The sequence below is a fragment of the Pyxicephalus adspersus genome, chromosome 7, assembly GCF_032062135.1.
Source record: "Pyxicephalus adspersus chromosome 7, UCB_Pads_2.0, whole genome shotgun sequence".
Classification (NCBI taxonomy): domain Eukaryota; kingdom Metazoa; phylum Chordata; class Amphibia; order Anura; family Pyxicephalidae; genus Pyxicephalus; species Pyxicephalus adspersus.
Window position 1 is genome coordinate 56,844,274 of NC_092864.1, and position 13,586 is coordinate 56,857,859.

The following is a 13,586-nucleotide window of genomic DNA, read 5'->3' on the forward strand; positions in this document are numbered from 1 at the left end:
ACACAAGAGTTTAGATAATTGGAGTACTAATTAACATATTATTATAACACAGTATTAAATAGCACAAACATATTACACAGTGCTTTAAAAAGTCCATAGTCATGCCACTAGCCCTCAAAGGGGCTCACTGGAGTACCCAGAGGAAACTCAGGCAAACACGCGAAGGACTTGCAGACTGCATGCAATTGTCTCTCTGGTCGAGACAATATATACTTTATATAAACATTGTTCTAGATTTTACAGATTTGGGCTTTTGGAAAACACGAAAAATAGTAAAATGTGTTCATTTGCCACATTTTTAAAAAGCAAGCCATATAATGGAACCTTTTTTTCTTTACCCTACCACCTGCTCTGTAAAGGCCAAGGATGGAAATCTTTCTGAGTCCCTGTCAACAACAGGACACATTAAGGACATTTGAAGGCACCGTAAGACAGGAGATGCGGCAGTAGCTGCTGTGAGCTGTAGCCATGCAAACTCATTGCTCTCACCTGCTTGTCAATTAAAACTCAGCTGCCTCTGAATGACAAACACAAATCTTAGGGGTCATTAACCTAACTGAGATGTTTCTCCATTGCCTGTCACAATATTGTGTGCTGCTGAAAGGCTGTGTAGAGAAGAAAATTACGCAGTACTTAAAAATAGGCCATGTTTTCCTGCATACCCCTGCAATCTTGAATAATAAAATACATATTAAGTAAAATAGCCTTTGAATGCTGGATAGATCGACAATCACGTATAAAAATCCTTATCTTTAATATCATGTGGATTTACCATAATATCCATAGTACTCCCCATGCTACACATTATCCACTTGTTGCTGTTAGAAGACATTCATTAAACAGAAATTTTAATAAGTTGTCCAAAGTGCTGGATAAATGCCTCTGCTTTGGGCCTCATTTAAATAAATCTACATTTATCAGTTACTGTTGTAAAACTCTCTGGACAATTCTAAAAATATTTATAAATTATGTATAATGGCAGGGAGCAGCATGGTCTTTAAAACTGAAATGAAATATTCCTTTAGAATAAATCTGAACTTATTGAATATTAAGTCAGCTGCTACTATAAATATTCTTTCTACTGGCCAAGCATTAGCAGATGTATCTACAGCCATAGCACACTATTAAAGAGGGAATCATCCTAAGACTGTTTACTGTTTGCTGGCCTAGCTACTAGCAAAGGATCCTTTTTCAAATCATGTGGGGAAGGGGCAAGAACACTGACTGTGATATTCTCCTGTGCTGCATTTGCACACTAAATGACCCAAGACATCCTGGATGAGGACCATGAGACCATAGCTGGCTGGAAGTATGAGGCTGCCATACAGTGATGTCATTACTCATGGGCTGGCTTGTGTCTGAATTATTTCACTGAATCCATACTGGCAGCCACAGTGCCCTTTTCCCTTTAGACTCAAACATACACAGACTAATGACTTTGGGTATTTCAGCCCCGTGGCAGCAACAAACATCCTGCAAAGCTCCTGTGGGCTGGCACATTAGCAGCTACTCGGTCACCTGCACCACATTACCTTTCCTAAAGAACCTGCAGAGGGTAGAAGGAAGTGGTACTGAACCATTGTGCTGCCTGAAACTGAGGAAACATTCCAAATTTTAATGTGCCACCAAAACAGGGTTTTCCTTATATTCGACCCAAATATGGCTGTTGGAATTTGGATAGACCCGACCCGAAAAACACGGGATTCGACGGCGCAAATTCGTGTGTACAAAAAGTGTTAATAAAAATAAAAATGAATGTTAAAAAACACAGGGCTTCCTGTGTTCTTGGATAGAAAAACTCTATCCAAGAACACATACAACTAGTAAAGGGCTGCAAGAGCAATCAGGGGAGTGGAGCTGTCAGCTCTGCTCCCCTGATTGCTCTTGCAGTTCTTCACAGTCCCTAAAAATAACCCAAATTCTCCCACTATTGACTTTAATAGTGTTCGAATTCGGCATTTGATCCCCCAAACAATATCTCCCTATTCAATCGAATAGCTCTCGAAACGAATAGTGAGATATTTGACCAACACTAGGAATGAGTACCCCTCTTCCAGGGACAAAGGTCTAAAAAGGGGGGTTTTCTTCACATCAGAGATTTTCTCACACTGTAACTTGTTATTTAACTGATAAATATTTAAAAAAAGATATTTAAAAAAATATTTAAAAAAAAGAAAAAAAACCCTGGCTTAGGGAAAATATTAAACAGTCGTGCTTTAAAGATGCTAAAATCATAGAAAATAAAAAGAAATAATTTGAGAGAAAAAAAAATTTGGGCAGAAGGAAAAAAAAAACAATAGCTGTATACTGCTCCCTATTATACACAAAAGGCTGCTACTTTCAAAGACATTAGGGAAAAAAGAATGTAAACGTAATATTCATGTTCACTACAAACCTAAATATGAAATATTAACATGATACATTGTGCCCCTTTAAACACTAACATCATTATCACTTGGAGGTGTTAAGCTTTTCTGCATTACTAGCACACTTATTAAAAACTGTTTAAGAAGCTCTTCCTTTGAGTGTACGTGGCTGTTCTTGCCCACAACCTGCATTTATGTGTGTAAAGCTTCTTTGCTGCAAATTGTATAAAACAGGAAATTGCTAAGCTCTTAACCATAGTTATAAGAAATGGAAGCTTACTTAAAATGAGGATAAAGCAAAGTCTTAGAATACCCCCGCCAACAAAAGTTATTAAGCAAGAGCATTGAAACATGAACACATATTATGGAGGTTCTGATGCAGCACTCTTTTTTTGGGTTCCTTTAAAAGGCAAATTCTATACAAATGTAATATAGTGAAAATGATAGTTTCATGCGGTTGCTGCCAAACTGAATTGCATGATAGCATTTTACAACTATTGCAACTTCAATGGTCATCCGAATCCCCTTATCGTTCCAACTGCTGTGCCCATTACAAAGGCAGTGAAGGATGTACATCTACTACTAGCACCACTAGTGGATTCTCATTAAGGTAGCATGGACATTTAAGAAGGAGGACTGTGGGAAAGATGTATGATGGCAAACGGAAATAGAGAAAGATTACAGTGGATCTTACCACTAAAGTATTATTATTATCTTTTATTTATGTAACACCAACATATTAGGCAAAGCTATACAAATATGGGCTGCTGATGACAAATGTATATTCATAACAGGTACAAACCAGGACACAAGAGCAGTTGAAGACCCTGCAATCTGCCAGGACTAGGACTAACAGATTCATTTCACAGCAAGGTCAACAAGTAATTTTCACTTACCATCACTTGTTGCCCCAATCTACCATGATGTCAAAACTAAATTAGGGCTGCACAATCTCCTCCCATTTCCCATGTGTTAGCATTCAGGCTTGGCAGTAAGAGACTCATTGGTGCAATAAGAGAGGCAAAGGGGAAATGGACAGAAGAAGCAACCTTTTAAAAAACTGCAGGGGTGAATCAGAGCAGCTTTGTAGCACAGGAAAGGCAACTGACTCCTTCTGTCAGGCAAGACCAGTCCAGGCAAAACACAGTATTACTTTAACATTTGTTACCTGGTAAAACATATACTTTAATATCAGTGTTCTGTGACTTAGAGCGACATCCAGGTGTGTGCTTGCTCCAGTTTCAAGTCCCCAATGCCATCAGCCAGTTGATAACAACTTGTTCAGCTTGTAGAAATTCTGTACTATTTTTCAAAGCCTTTCATTTGAATTAAAAACACAGGTCTGCATCAGTCTACCCTGGCTGCCAATTCCAATTTTAGGCTCTGGGGGTTAGTAGAGAAAAAGAGCAGAGAATAATTGTGAGTTGGCCATTTAACTGCCATTTGAATGGAGATAAGCTGTGATCTTTTTGTGGGTAGTAATCATGGGCTCAGTGTTTTGTAAGCCAGGAAACCAGAGAGGGGCAGAAAAACAAGACCTTGGCATTTTAAAGTCTCCTGCAGGCACAGGTGAAGCTTGCATTATACCGCTAATGCCAGCTTTGGCAGGGAGGGCACACCCCCTGCCCTGTCCTTATTGTTGACTGATGTCTGGAAAGCAATCCCTCTAATTATTTTTGTCACTGGAGGCAGCTGAGACAAAAGACTTCAGAGTTAACCCCTTCCTTGGATTAGGTATGACTTTATGAAAGATCTGCTACATGACAAGCATTGATTGAATTGTAGCAAATAGTGGTCCAGCATTTTCAGCTGATGTATTCCTTTTCGCTATGTTTTTATGCAATTGAGCTGGTAACTCTCGGATTTTAAAATGTCATTGTCAGAAATCCAGCTGTTTGCATGATGGTACATTGAGAGATGTTTATAGGATACATTTAAGATGCCACAGTAACTGATGGGTCTGTCTATTGTTTATTATTTATTATTATTTCTTGCTATCTTACAGGTGTAGAGGACCCCGTATAAAGGACTGCATTGGAATCATAGACAGGTAAGGGGTTTGACTTCAATTCTTCTTCTTCAAATTCTTCTTCATTTGTCTTTATTTCTTAGGATGGCTACACATATTCTTCCCTAATTAATTACTCGTACTATATTTATGGCTACCCATAATTCTAAGTGTTTCTTGGCCTACATTTTCCTTAACACAGGAAAGAGAACAGGCCATTGGGTAAGTCATTAAAGTTGACTCGCCACAAAGGTTTTGATTGCTGACAATACTGAACTCATTCTAAACAATGCTAATTGCCTGGATGTTCGTATGATCTTTTAGTTTCAGTCACATATCTGAAGCATGTAGATAACTGTCCTAGTTAGCTAAACACCTGAAATGCTTATTCATTCTGTGTCAATGGGCCTGATTTATTAAAGCTCTCCAAGACTGGAGAATATACACTTTTGTCAGTGAATACCCTGGAAAGTATTATGCACAGTAAAACTTAGCATTGTTAGTAAAGTAATATATAATATAAATGGGGCCATGGGTCAGCACCGCATTGTATTTGATGCTGAAAACAAAAAAACATAATTACATTAATTTAACAATTTAACAGGAAGGAAAATATACAGCATTCCAGCATTTGTGAAGCTTCTACACTAAGAAGTTGTATTACATGAAACAATAGTTTTCTACCAAATATCGTAAGGACCGTTAGTGTGTGGCCACTAGTTAGGGTCAAAACCACCCACCTGCTCTTATAGCACAAAGGCAGAGTTTTTTTCCCTGGGGCACCACAGTTGCAGAGTGGGTTTTCTTCCTTAGGACGCCATGACAGCTAATTGGTTCTTCATCTTTGGAGCACAAAGATAGTAAAGCTTAAATTGTTAGAAACCATACTTAATAGGAAAGGGTCTGGGTCACACCTTTTTCCTTGTTTGGAGAAAGGCTTTTTTTCCCCAAGGACCATTTCAAAAATCATCAGTCAGTATTCCCAGGGAGAAAAAATAGGCAACCTTCCATTAGTATCATGAACTGTGAACAAGTCCCTGAACCAACTGCCTGGCTGAATTAGGAGCAGAGGGCGAGGAAACTGGATCCAATCTAGCTCCAACATTCACAAATACTAAATGCCTCCGTCGCTATCTACCAAGGGCTGGGATAGAACCATTTCTATGATCTCTAGTCACAATGTTTGCCCAGTCACATGATTTATATTTAGTCTTTAAAAAATGTAGTGCTACCAGTGCAAGATTTTTAAGTCTGTTAAATTAGGAACACAACAGTCTCAAACTACAAACCCTTAATTTAACAAACTGCACACAAAAGGAAATCCACTTAAAGGGTAATGCATATAACAAACCATATGCCATATACTTAAACAATCAGAGGAAAATAGTAGTCCTACTTTCCATAAGTGGACCCAAATGGGTTGACATAATCTCAACATATACAATCAATAAAAAGACCATCAGATTTATTTTCTCTGCATTCTGATGTATTTTGGGCTGCAGGCACTTCCTTAGGGGTTTAGTGTTATTGGTATCAGGTGAAAGTAATGTCTCCTATTGGCATGCTTGCTTGTTCGATGGGTGGATGGTGGAACCTGACTGAAGTGTGCATATCAAACAATCTTTGATTCACTGACCCAGGAAAAGGGTGCTGGTGACATTTTGGAGACATTACTATTACCTGATACTAATGACACTAATATCATGCTCTCCATAATACCTGCCTTGCATGCAGTGTGGGACTGATCTGGATTTTAACATCACCTTGATGCTTTGGATATCTGTTTGTTTGGTTTGTTGTTCTGCTATCAATGCCCCTGAAGAAGCAGCTGCTGCCGAGAAACGTGTTGGGTTGCAGCAAAAATAAATTTGATGGTTTCTTATTGTATATGTGCACAAAATGTGGGGTAAAGCCATGTGATGGTCTTTTTATTAACTGTATATGTTGACATTATGTTTTTATAAGTACATTTGAAATTAAATGAAATTTTTATTCTTGTGACATAGGTATGCAAGTAATTTCCCACTTGGGTCCACTTATGGGAAGTAGGACTGTTATTTTCTTACAAACCCTTCATACTAAAGAGTAGGACCACAAAATTGTGAATTTCAAACTACTACTTCTTTGTGGTCCAAAAGTGAAAGCTGAGTCAATTTTTCCTCAAGGACTTGAAAAATCTCTACCTCCTGGTGACTTTTTGTTTTTTGTTTGTTAACTTCTGCTTTAGGTTAATTACATTCAATTTTAATAATATGTATAATAAAACAAAAAAAATATTTGTAATAAAGGTTTTCAGGCCTTTTCTGACTGTTTTAGGCCCTATGAAAATTATCAAGGGGTCGCTTTAGGATTAGGTACTCAAGCATTTGTTTTTCTTTCCAGACTGCACTGAGTTCTGTACTTTAGTGTAAGAAAAATGGAAATATTACAGAGATGTAAGTGCTTCTTAAGAAAACTGTTCCTGTGGCAACACTTTTGGGAAAACCATGTACTTAAGAAGCCATGTAGTAATACCAACCCACTTTTCGGCACTTAGACATGCGCTTCTGTATATCATGTTTACAGTGTCCTAGTACATACCACTCATTTTATCAATATTGAGTTTATTTTTAGGTAAAAATGCTTTATGTTTATTTACATTGGACTCTAAATGATCTATTTTGATATAGAGCAGCGTTGTGAGGGCTACTGAGGACTAGTCACCATTCTACTGATCTGGGTCAGGAAATATAGCTGCAGATTCTTACTATGGAGTGAGGCTATAATTATTCTTCCCAGACAAAGTAATACACGCACAATGAATTAGGCTGCTCATTACACAAACCTCATTTAACTCATGAAGCTTTAATTAACTGAGAGTCTTCCTCAACCCCCACTGTGAGCTGTATACTTTCACTGCCGCGTAAACATCAACTGAAATTATGGATCCCTTAGAAGGCATTCTGGTTAAATGAGTAAGTTTCCTTTATCACATGTTTATTGGACCCCAAAGACAAAACACATTAGCACAATATAGCCTACTCAATAACCTTCTTTCCTCCACAATGGGACTGCCTATTTGTCCCAATGGTACTCTACTCTACATGAAACAGTTTATTCATGCGTCCCCTCTCTACATTGTGTTTAGTCAACCTGTGGCTCTCCAGATGCTGTTGAGCTATAAATCCCATCATGCTCTACCAGGCAGCCGATTGGAAGAATTCTCAGAATGAACTGTAAGTCTTCCCTAGATAAAGCGGCTGCTTTGCTATGTCAGATATTGCAGGAAGAACAATATACATGCAATTTAGTAGATAATGAATGCTAGGCATTTATTCGAAAAAAAAGCTAGTTAACCCTAGTACTTAAAGTGGACAAAAAAAAAATTTTTAATGAATAATTTTTTTTTTTACCTGTCAAAGGACTTTTGTCCAAGAAACCCTTGGATTTACATAGCCATGCCAAATAGCACAGCCTAGTTGGTGATCAGACTTTTTTTCTATAGCAGTTAGGTAATTAAGTTTGATCACCATCAGGACCTAAGGTGTGAAAGAGGTATATAATTTTTTTTCTAATGAATACATACCTTTTTTTATATTTAATTAATTTTATCATTAAAGTTTGAATTAAATATTTCATTATTTACATGTTATTTTCCCTGGGGGTTTGCTTTGAAGGGTAACTTGGTGGTCTACTATCCATATGTCCCTTAATATTATTATGTGAAAATTAACATCAAGTGTTCCCTGGTTTAAAGCACTACATCATATACCTTTGTACTGAATATTATTTCAAGAAGCTTCATCCCCATACTAAAGCTCTAAAAAACACTTTAGGAATCCGATTGCGAGCCATATAGATTTCATTTAAATAGTATGTACAGATTAGTGTGTATAGTGTGCTGTAAAGTTCCCAAACATATTTGGAAATGTTATAAAGCCTGTCCTGATTATTATGATTCCCTTTTATAATAAGGAGAGTCAACAATATCTGTCTAGTTCTCTCTAATCCTTTCCCTGGAACTTCACAGACTGGACCCTCTCATAGTAAAGATGGATATTCCTATCAACTTGGCAAAACTTAAGAAAAGTCACATGTATTATTTAAGGGGAATCGTACAACTTTCTAAGATATTAGGTAGTCATTTATGTTGGTTAATAAATCATGTGGTGGTCTAAAATAAGTCCTTGTATCACTTCCCCATATTCTTCTCTATATACATATTCTCCTATACTCACTTCTAAGGTATTTATATAATGTTTCTGCCCTAAATTAATTACTTATGTTGATCTGCATCATATTGCAAATTATTTCAACATTCTTCCTAGACACATTTTACAAATGTCAGGTATTTTTGCACACATTTCCTAATGACATAAATTTTACAGAATTTATTGTCTAGGCTGCATGTCCGTGATTAGTGGATAATTAAATGTATGTCTTGGAGGGGTAACAAGCAGGTATTAAATCTCAATAATATTCTACAGTTACATACATCTTTAGATTGAAGACAAAGACACTTGAAGATCAATTGAGAATAAACAATATTCCTAAACCCACAGTTGAGATAGACAAAGTAAAACAATCTCTTTAATAGGAAAGACCAATTTGCATCAGTAGAGAAAATACTTGATATTCTAATCTTTTATTACAATATGTAAATAGGTAAATGTGCAATATTGCATGTTATGTAGTCTTCTAATCAGCCAGCAGGTGATGTCCTTTTAACATGTGAAGCATCTTAGCTGCTGTTTCCTAAATACCTAATAATAGGTCATTATTCAATGACCCCTCCCCTATTAAAATGTATTACATCAGATTTTAATCAGATAAATAGAGCCTTAAACCCTAACTCATACTATTTTCAATTCTTTGGTTATTCTTTTATGTGTTTAGTGCAGTTAGTAGCAAGTACAGCTCCAGCTTTGGAGATCATATAGACACCTTTGCTAGTGCTGTGTTTTTACCATTCTACACCACTTGACCATTCACAGCTTTATTAGGTTTCCATTTAGGAATATATATTCAAACCACATGAGGAATGTATGTTTTTAATTAAATTAGCTCTGAGGTCACAGACAATGTATATAGATACACATCATTTAAAGAATACACAAAGTATTCCCTTAATAATAAATGATACCAATTGCCTTGTCATATTGATATCCTCATCTGTGCCATTTATTTTGATGCTAAATTTTTGAATTTACGAATTTACAAAAAATGAATCTAGAAAAAGCAAAAAAAAAAACTTTCCAACAAAATAATAAATCTAGAGCTGCAGCAACTGAAAGGTTAATACCTACTAATTGGTGACTAATTTCCACACACATTTGCCACCTGTTTCATACAGATAAATGTATTTTGTGGCTTTTCAACAAATTGTTGTTCTAAATATGTGTCGGCAATTATCAGAAATTACTGCATTAAGAGGAATTTCAACACTGACTACAGCTTCCAGGCTTAGAAAATCACCCCATCTCACTAAATGGCTTTCTTTTGATGAGACTGTTGCTAAGATGCAAGGTGTTATCCAGCTTAGATTAGTGTTATATTAAACATGTTTGTGGATTTCCATTTATAAACTGTTCACCTTTGAGCTATAGGTTGACCAAGGAAGCTCTGCCCTAATCCATGTTTAGTCTGGTCATTAGCTAATTATCCTAACACTACTATGATATCACATATTAGGGAATGCATGCTCATATAAGAGTGTTTGTGTCAAAAGCATGCAATGCCCAGTGCTGATCTTATAAGGAATTTAATGTAGCCAAAGAAATCCACTCTGCTTGGATACCTCCTCAAGGTTGTTAGTGTGGTCTGGTTTACCCATAGATATCTGCTGGATCAGGTAGGTTTCATGCATTGTAAATTCTGTATAGTAAATCTGGATACATATGTTAGGTGCATGTAAGGCAAGCGTTTATGTGTCGTTTGGAAGAAAATGTGGTATTAGTAAATGTCCCCCAGTGTCGCTCAGGAATTCTGCTGCATCATTGAACGACTGGCAACTGAAGACCACTGCTCTATATTTTGGGTAGGACGCAGCAGGATGCTACCTGCTCCCCCCTACTCTCCATAGAATGAATAACACTGTCTGTACAGTGCTCATTTATCGCCACTAATAATTGGAGACTAATGATCTTTGAAGTGACAGTTTGTTAATGTATATGTGTTTGTATAACTTAACTATAATTGTGTATATACTAGATAAAAATGTTGACATTACTAATAGTCATGGTCTTTGTAAACCATGCAGCTTCATTAATCTGAATTTTAGTCAAACTTAAATACAAATATACAACCATGTCTCCTTAAACTAATTTAATGCTTTAGGCTAACTCTTTTCTAAAAAGACGTATGTGGACTGCCATTGCTGAGCTCCTTGCCTGCCTCCTTTGCTGTCCTTTTGGCTCTAATACTAATACGAGTCATTGACCCATAATGGATAAGATATGAACAGGTGTTTCATAAATCTAATAAAGACTTTCAGCCAATAAGTGAAGATTATGTTTTAGGAATAATGTAAACCCTAACAAGCTTATCTGATCTCCTTGGCTCTATTATAAATCTGTTAAAAGTAATAAAAATACTTGTTGTTGGGACTACAAACCAATTCATGTTTTGGTTAGCAAAAAGACAGTAGGCAGGGCTGACAAGAAAAAAAATGCTGTGTGTTGTGTTGGCAGATCACCAGGTATTTTTTGTACATGTAGGATGCTTAAAAGGAATAAAACATAAAAGGTGCACATTTGTAGAGATGTACATTATTTTGGGCATATTCCTTAAAACAAGGAATCTCACTGATGGTAAATCTTTGTGATACATGTTTTAAATGACTGATGTATAAACCACCAGTAAAAGTATGGTGAAAAGTACTTACTTATATTTATACTTATATTACTTTATAAAAATCTTCCTTAAAATCATTCCGGGAATGTTTTCTACTTGTTCACAGAAATGGGTAATAATAGGTGAAGATTATTATATCTTGACAAAGTGATTTGTAGGTAAACCTTTATTTAAACCTGTTGACGGGTAATGCATCTCTTTGGAGACATGCAGTTTAAAGGCAATGCATTTTTACCTAATAATAAAATAAATACAAATGTCCTCTTAGCTACAGACTGTCCACCTTCGGAATTACATCATAGATGTATCCTTGTAGAGCGAATGGAACATAAACACTTATTATGTTTTTGCTCGACCCAGTAAAAGAAGGGAAAATGAATGTTATTGAGTGAGTGCTCTTATAATTCAGGAGCATAGCTCCCATGCTGGGAGCATATTAGTCTTATCAGAACACCGATTCTTCACCTTGTTTCATTGTATCCCAGACGAATTAGCACACCATTCTTACCAAGCTAATGCTGCAGCCAATAATGAGATAAGGCCACATTATTGAGGTGCTATGGCTTTGAAATCCTACTAAACCAAGCACTTCTTGTACAGCTCAACTAATGCACAGGGGGAAGCTAGCTGCAGTCGTCTTTGCAATCAGAGCATCGCTTCATTAAAGAGATAATTGGCTGCCTATCTCTATGCACAGAAAGCCACCTCTCTATTAGCATGTTGTGAGTGTTCATGGGGCTGCTTTATCAGGAGTGAAGCTGCTGATGCTGTAGCTTCAGAGGCTGCTCACAGGAACCTTGCTTATTGTTGAGTTACAGACAAGACGTGGGCGTACTTAAAATCCTTATTCCCTGTCAAGCACACATTGGTTTTGCAATAAAGCGAAATTACTTTGGCATATAACACCTTCCGTGGCATCGTCTGAAAATCACTTGGATGAAGAGTTGCAAGGAATAATCGTAAATGGTTAAAACTAATGTGACAGTTAAGGTCTATTGATCATTCTCTGATGGAAATATAGAGATTTAATATAGATGCATGGCAGAATAACACCTTAACGCAGAGCATAAATTAGTATTACAATGCATACTGATTTTTTTTTAGGTTAGTGGCTGTTCTTGAAAACCCAAAGCTGTTAGTTTGATAGCTTTTGCCCAAAATATAGTTTTAAAGAACCAAAATCTTATCTTAACATAAATTAACCTTTTTCAACAAAGTATCGGGCAAGTCGGTTCAGTATTACTCCACCAATTATTACTCCAGTTCTATACACCAATCCTATTAATATTTCCATTCTGCAATTTCCACTTACTTGTGCAGTTGGCAACCCGATGATGGTGATAGCATTATCATTCTGTTAAAGGACAAGGAAAAATATCAGATCTATTGGCAGAATCAACAGGAACAGGAAACTGATATGTTACGGCTAGTGACAATCAAACTATAAGCTAATTTTTATTATAAAATAATTTAATAATCAAACGATAAAGTCAGACTGACACTGGTGATATTTACAAACAGGTAAATGTATCTAGATATTGCAGTTCTCATTTCTGTTTTTTAGTGGTTTTTATTTACTGTTTTTGTCTGTGTTGTTACCTTTTCATGTTGAAACGAATTCTTCTTTTATTTTAGGACTCCCCTCATTGCAGCCAGTGTCATTGGAGGGCTGTTCATTATAGTCATTATGGGTCTAACCTTCGCAGTCTACGTCCGTAGAAAAAGCATCAAAAAGAAGAGAGCCTTGCGCCGGTTCTTAGAGACAGAGGTGAGATATCGCCGTCAATATCAGCACACTATTCAAAACCTTATGTAACCTAGATGTTTCAAGTTTTATAGTGTTCTTTTATTGCATTCACTGCTAGGATTATCTTGAGATAAAATAGACAGTAAACATAGCAGTGGATATTCCATACAAGTACAATACTTATTTGTTTGCAATAAAGATATTAGAAGTACATTTCAATCACATTTAAACCCGTAACATGATATTATTATTATTATTAATAATAATAATAATAATAATAAATATGCAGAGGGAACATGGCCTGGCTACTTTGGGGACACTAGGCCACCCTGGTTTGTTTAAAATTCTGGAGGCCACCAAATTGATGTTTTGTAAAATGTATTTTTATGGATTAGTTTACAGTTAAAATACAGTGAATGCTGTCACTGACATGGCTTTGTTGATAAAGCCATGTGGTCATCATGTAAGTCAACACTAACATTCCTCGCCAGTGTTTATCAACAGTGTTCTTTCACATTGGTAAAGTTGGCCTCTTTCAGATGTCCATTCTAAAACTTCCCAAACTCTTATATATGCATGGGAGCAGTTTTTAAAGTCAGCTGCAGAATTTGTAGAACACTAAGTCATGAGTTTT

The 13,586-nt window shown here is 36.4% G+C and overlaps 1 protein-coding gene across 2 annotated transcripts in view; it reads left to right on the forward strand.

Annotated features, from left to right (window-relative positions):
- The window catches only part of ERBB4 (erb-b2 receptor tyrosine kinase 4), a 510,543-nt gene that overhangs the window by 406,981 nt on the left and 89,976 nt on the right, over positions 1–13,586 (forward strand). For both annotated transcript variants that reach the window (XM_072418550.1, XM_072418551.1), the window contains exons 16-17: positions 4,372–4,416; positions 12,841–12,973. In XM_072418550.1, coding sequence (XP_072274651.1) covers positions 4,372–4,416; positions 12,841–12,973 — 178 coding nt within the window. The remainder of the gene's footprint in view (positions 1–4,371; positions 4,417–12,840; positions 12,974–13,586) is intronic.